The following is a 7,232-nucleotide window of genomic DNA, read 5'->3' on the forward strand; positions in this document are numbered from 1 at the left end:
GGTTACAGAAAATGTGGAACAAACAAGATAAGAGAAAAAAGAAATTAGCTAAAACCAAGTCCTATGTCTGTGCCTCCGAATGTGAACATATGTGTTTTTTAAATTATGTATGGAGGTGCAAAATATGTCTGTGTTGTGCTGTTCGCTGTGCAATTCGTTGTACGTACGATATATCCGGGGTATGGGTGAGTTCAGGCCTAAGTTAGATTTACACAATTGTATAAAAATATTGGGTGCCTGGGAGGTCTCGGTGGTAAACCATACGATATTCGATTAATTAATTCACTGCAGCTCATGTGACCCCTAACAATCTTGAACAAGAACATCAGATCGTTTGTGCGGCGTCGGCGATTTAGATAACTCATTCTTTGTTTGAAAGCTAGTGATTATCATATTGCGATTATTAGACGCACTAAAAATTGATAAATAAATAAAATTTAAATAAAACAAGCAAAACCGACTTCCAAACAAAATACACTTTAAAACAAAATACTCTCAAAAAACAACACACTGAAAAGTAACAAAATAATTCCTTGAATTACTTACACCTTAAACCTCACTTGTTGTAGCTGTTATGTCTGTATTGTACAATTAGTATTACTTTGAAGTCGGTGTCAGTCAAGGTAGAATTCATTCTTTAAACGTTATTATACGTTCAATTGTCACTTGTTATAGTAAAAATGTAGAAAGCCTTATGTAGAAATATCACTGCCTGTCTCGACTGACACCGAAATCAAAGTAATACTAATCTATATCTATATCTGTACTATCCATACTAATGTTATAAAGAGGAAAGCTTTATATTTTTGTATGTATTTGATTCACGCAAAAACTACTGGGCCGATTTTAAAAATTCTTTCAACATTACAAATGTCATTTATCTGTGAGTAACTTTAGCTACATTTTATTGTTACTTATATTGAGGGACTATTAATAAACAGCGTATTTCTGGACCCCGGTGTTAAAAAATGACTAAATTCTAACTTTTCTCGGTTTACGTTGCTTAAACCAGGTATATAAAACGAACACAAACAGTAACGGTAGCCGAAAAATCAGCTCACAATCTACCTGGCTTAAAAATTTCGTATCTGGCATCAGTAGATTTCTCTAATTTCGTAGATTACTATAATACTGTTATAATACTTTAGGTAACAGGTTGAAAAAAGGAGCGAACATAAGTTTTGAACTTTTAAACTCCACGCGGACGAAGCCGTGGGCAACAGCTAGTTGTACAATATAGACATAACAGCTACAATAAGTGAGGTTTACGGTTTAAGTAATTCGAGGATGTATTTCGTTACTTTTAAGTGTGTTGTTTTTTGAGAGTATTTTGTTTTTAGTGTATTTTGTTTGGAAGTCGGTTTTGTTTTTTTTATTTGCTGTCGTCGATTTAATCGTGGAGCGATGTATTGTATTTACATTTTTAATCTTTGTTCAGGTTGCCCTGTACTTCGCTTATTACGGACTTTACAATATTTTTCTAGCAATTGCGTCCATAGTGGCTCTTTTAACATTCTTCTTAGCTATATTTTGTAATGACACCTACATGGATTTGAGGTAAGTTCTTGATTTATATTTATTTGTCGTTAAAATTTAACTACACGAAAACAGTGCTCTTCGTATTAAAAATAGATTAAACTTCATCGTTCATTGGCTTCTATTGTGTTTATTTAGTACATTTAAAAAACTTAGACAAAATGAGAATCTCTTCCTTCTTTAAGTTTGAGATAACAAGAAAAAAATTATAATTTTAGCATTTTAATATGACATAGATATCCGCGATTGCAGACGATTTGCCTACCCTTGATCGAAGAAGTAGACGCACATTAAGATGATGTTTCTACTTCCTATGCTTCTCCTCTATCGTTAAATACACTTTCTTTTAAGTAAGCGATAAGAAGGAAAATGGACTAAAAGGTCTCCGGCCTGCACACTCAGGAGATGAAACGCGAAACTCCTTAAACTTCATGCCTATCTTCTTTGAGGTCGTGGTATTGCGACGTTCGAGCCGGCCCTACAGTGCGAAGATGTTAAAGCACACTCTACCACTGTTTAATGTATTTTATGAATCACTAAGGGTGAGTTGCACCATATCGCCGGTTACCGTTAAAGTTAAAATTATTTGTAACGGTAATACTTGGAATAACCTTAAAATTTACTAAGGGTGAGTTACATTAACTAACTATAAACCTTAACCAGCACATTCCCGATGGTTACGTCTACGGATGTTCATGATATTCGCTACACCAGTTTTGCGCTGGTCAAAATGACGTCATATTTGACACTAATCATAACCGCCCGATTTTGGGCGGTTATAGTTAGCGTTACGGTTAGTGTCAGTTCGGTAGTGTCAACTGTCACAAGCTCTTATCTTCAAAAGTACAAATAATGGAAAAAGTAATGGAAAAAGAAAATCTCTACTAGTATCCTATACGTAATCCAGAAGAATAAAGTCTTGCGTGCTCGGAAATAATGGATTTCCAAGATGGAACTCGAAATTTGGCCAAACATTCGGTTTGGACAAATTTCGAGTGTCTAAGGCCATAGCGACAGCGCTTGTCCTTTTTCTCTTGTTTATAAAAATGTCCTCCATAAAAGGACAATTTATAATATGCATTGACAGGACAATTTATAATATGGAAAATAAATAAAATGCATTTATATTTGTATAATTTTATTGCTTCATTTTTGCTAAATATTTGAGTAGTAAAGTATATACAGTTTCAATAATGGCCCAAACTAGTTTATTTTCACAAGAGTTTGCCATTTTCTCCATCTCAGTGGGCAAAAAGTTTATGTCACTATAAAATACCATGCGTATGATACATAAATATATACGGCGAAACATGAATTTCCAAACATTTTAATTTACGTAAATGTCATTCTTGACACCAACTTGACACTTTAGTGACACTCAGGTTTAAATGTTTCCATTGTAAAAACGAAAAACACATAAAACCTCTGTGAGAATATGTTTTCGCACTTGTAACCCTATTAACTATAACTATAACTTTTACAATAACCGGCGATTCGATGCAACTCACCCTAACTGTTGCTCGCAAATTTGTTCTCGTGAAAGTATAAAAATGTAACCCGTGTTACTCACTGACAACGTAGCTTTTAATAGTGAAAGATTTTTTTAAAACGGCTCAGCACTTTTTGAGTTTTCCAATACCTTCATAAGTATAAATCTTTCCTGTTTATAATATATCTTGCTGTTCCCGTGTGGCTTCATCCGCGTAAAATTATAAAAAACTTTATTTTATTGTTTACATTTGTCAAATTATCAATTGCCAATGTCAATATGACATGACATGATGACAAACCATGGCAATCTTGCTTCCTTGGCGTTGGCAGCAATTTATGGTCTCTTTCCCATATAAGGGGTTTTTATCCAAAATACTAACCCCCTAAGTTTAATGGCGTGAAAATATATAGCCTTAAGCATGATGTAATTGTAGGGCTTTTAATAAAAAAATAATTATTCGAAAATATGTTGTAATTGCTGACATCTTAGGCAACAAAGAAGTGTGTTTACGCTTTATTATATTATAGATAGTAATATAGATTTTTTCAATCTGTAGGCTTTCATGTGTATATCTAAAATGAAGGATTCTCATTTCTTTTAGGGAACCGCTTTGTAAAGATATTCCTGCTATACGGATTAGTACTTTGTGCGTTGACTATTCGACAGGTACATGGTGTTACACATACCATATATTTCACTTTTGTAAATGGTATACATTGGATGTCTTATTCGATAATAAGTATACACCGTACTTTGCAACATTCGTCCTTCTCTGGGGTGCGTGTGCCTATTCATATTTTTTTAGATCTAAATAATTATCTAAATAATTTTTTCATACTTTCAAAATTAAGTTATAACTAGGGATGTAACGGAGGTCATTTTAAGGGAAGCGGATGCGGAAACGAAGGGCTTTACCTCTGCAGAAGCGAAGATTAACGGAAGCGGAAGCGGAGGTCAATAATAAAATATTAATTGCGATTTATTAAAGAAATAAAAACTAAAAGTACTTTAATTCAAAATACAGATTTGTACATAATTATACCATATGTTTGTTATACAAATATAATGTATAACAATTATAAGTTATGAACATTTGCAATACCAATTGGAAGGTGACAAACTGCTCATCTTAATATAGTATATATTTAACTAAAAATTAAAATTGAGAATAGGCAAATTGTATTTTACGAACAACATTCGATATTTATATTGGTTCTTAAAATAAATGACACCGCGTCCTTCGCTGTCCTCCGCACGCACGCCACAAAAGGGCTATCAAACGTTCCCGCCTTTTGTCGGCGCACAACGACCCAAGCTTATAGATGTACATGTTTTGGCACCCGGCAATTTTTTTAAATAAAAATTTTGCCAATGCTGCCAACACACTAATAACAGTCAAATCTCAACCACTAACCTGCGTATGAGCGAAAATGTCAACTGCTAGTTGACCGAGCACGCCCTCGCGGGCCGCATAAACGATATCTAGTTGTTCCTATCGCGTCAACGACGTAAGTTACCCTCCGCATAAGAAATAACGGAAACGGATGCGGATGCGGAGGCCCGTTACAACCTTAGTTATAACCATTCTGGCTTTTGCCCGCCAAGTCGTCTGCGCTGAATTTTATAAACTTAGTCTTTGTGTTCTTCTAGGCTATGTTATATACATATGCCAAATTTCAGCGAGATCCGTTAAGCAATTATCGAAATATGTAATGACAAACATTTGTCCATCCATGTAATCTTTCGCAATTATGATAATACCCACTTTCGCCTGCGTCACCATCCGCATAGAATCAGAAATTAAAAAAAAACAAAAGCAAATATAGCTTATATGTTCTTACAGACTATGCCCTACATGTCGTTTATTCCAAATTTCATTGATCACTGCTAAACCGTTTAGGCGGCAAACTCTACCAAATATCCTTCCATCTATCCATCAATCTAAACTTTCGTTTTTATAATTAATGAGTTATACACAAACAACAGTGAAGAGATGTCCATCCTTTGGTAACAATATCACATTAATAAATTGAGACCAGCGTTGACAAGTTGTCCTTTGATAAACCGAAATAATATTTTAAAGAAATTATAATTTTCAGGTATGTTTTTCTCAGCTTACTGGTTTGGAAATGAAAAATATTTGAACTGGATATGGGAAACGCATAATAAATACTACAACAGGAAACAAATAAGGTACCAATATGTACATATATGTCGGCATTATCTCTGTTCCGGTGTCAGATAGATTCATTGGGCGTGCGTATGCAGTAGTATAATTCCAGAAATAAAATAAAACACTACTTATTTGCCAAAAAAAAAAAAACAAATTTAAAAGAACACAACTTACAAATCATATTACTGAAAAAAAATGACAAAAAATTCTTGGCCAAAAGGAAAACGCTCAACTGATGCGGCCTCCACCTTGTCACTGAAGGCCGCGCTGGTTTTCAGTAAATAAGTCCGTATCACACTTATTTAGTAACTTTATTATAAAAATAAAATAAAACAGCCTTTATTGCTTTTCTTATTACAATTAATATTAAATGCTTAGATACTAAAACTTAATTATATTTTTTTCCGGTTCCGGTTCTCGAAAAGTAAACATCGTTATATGTAGTACAGTCCTCAAAAATTAAATTGATTAATAACTATTTACAAACTGTTGTACACGAAGAATAGTGAAAAACACAATTATAAGTGCTGTGCATCTATGAAATTGTTAACTGTGGTGGAATAAACGCGGAAACAAGATAGACTACGATTAAACATGAACCAACTACCGGATTAAGGTTAGACATTCATCATAACGCGTTATTAGAAACGTCATATTGTTACTGTCAGTGTCATCATCGGTGTTGCCGACGCGAAAAAGTACCTTTCAACCGCCGCGTTCCAATATACGCAGACATTGAAAAATTCAAACATGGATGATCAATTTTAAATTCTATTTGATAAAATGAAAGTCGAAATACAGAAACAGACGATGGAACTGAAAGAGTCTATAAATAATTCGATCATGGAAAAATTGGAGGAAAAAATAAAGCCTATTATAGAGGAAAACAAAGAAAAAAATAACAGTCCTAGAGAAAGCAATGGAAAACTTGCAAAGGGATAAGAAGCAAAACAACAAGAAGAATCTACGTCAGGACTTAAGCAAGAGGTGAATAAGTTATTTAATAAAGAGTTAAATTTGAACCTTAGTGACTTTGAAATAAACAACATGTACCGCATCGGAAGGAAATGCCTAAACGGAAAGCCGAGACCTGTTTTGATTTCCTTTGTCAATTTATAGTAGAAAAATGAGATATTGAAAGACCGGAAAAATCATAAAGATATATACAGGGTTATTGGTAACTAGCTGTTCCCGTGCGGCTTCGGCCGCATGAAATTATGAAAATTTTATTTTATTGTTTACATTTGTCAAGTTATCAATTACAAATGTCAAATTGACATGACATGATGACAACTTTCCTTTCTTGAAGTTGGTAGCAACTTATGGTCTCTTTCCCACATTACGGTTTTTATCTAAAATATTTACCCCTAAGTTTAATGGCGTGAAAACATATAGTAGCCTAAAGCATGACGTAAGTGTAGGGCTTTTTATTAAAAAAAGAATAATCCAAAAGTATGCTGTAATTGCTGACATCTTAGGCAACAAAGAAGTGTGTGTTTACGCTTTATTATAATAGTATAGATTAGACGTATTCCCGTTAGGAGGTAATAAAGGGGATCATTTGTGATAATTTTGACCCCTATTTGCATTATCCAAAAGTTAACCGTTTTCGAGTAACCTTGATTTTTCGATTTTTTCAAAATAAGACGAAATTGCAACTTCAAAAAATTATTAAAAAAAAACTATCAATGAAAACTCAATTTTTTCTTCGGATTTATAAAAACCATTAAACACTGATTATTTTACAATATAAAAACATCATTTATCTGTCCAAATTAAAAAATGCCAGCTAGAGAAACATTTTACGTCTATATTTTTCGAGATTCTCATCCACTGAAATGCTTTAAAAACGAAAAAAATCATTATGGAACTAAGTCTGCAGATTTTTTTTGAAAACATGCCCGTTTCCTAAGCTCTCCAAAAATGCATAATAACCAGGAACTTGTCACCAGGTCACTGAAATAAACACATGATTTCAAAGAAATCGGGTGGTATTCGTACTCGAACTAAAGTTACGGTTGGTTTTGAAAA

General features: G+C 33.6%; 1 protein-coding gene across 1 annotated transcript in view; it reads left to right on the top strand.

Moving 5' to 3' along the window:
- The window catches only part of LOC106110057 (anoctamin-9-like), a 13,124-nt gene extending 7,566 nt beyond the window's left edge, over positions 1 to 5,558 (top strand). Inside the window, exons 6-7 of the mRNA XM_013291744.1 lie at positions 1,439 to 1,557; positions 5,128 to 5,558. Of these exons, the coding sequence (XP_013147198.1) occupies positions 1,439 to 1,557; positions 5,128 to 5,161 (153 nt within the window). The 3' untranslated portion in view covers positions 5,162 to 5,558. The remainder of the gene's footprint in view (positions 1 to 1,438; positions 1,558 to 5,127) is intronic.
- Positions 5,559 to 7,232: the final 1,674 nt, after the last annotated feature.

The sequence above is a fragment of the Papilio polytes genome, unplaced genomic scaffold, assembly GCF_000836215.1.
Source record: "Papilio polytes unplaced genomic scaffold, Ppol_1.0 DF820955.1, whole genome shotgun sequence".
NCBI lineage: Eukaryota > Metazoa > Arthropoda > Insecta > Lepidoptera > Papilionidae > Papilio > Papilio polytes.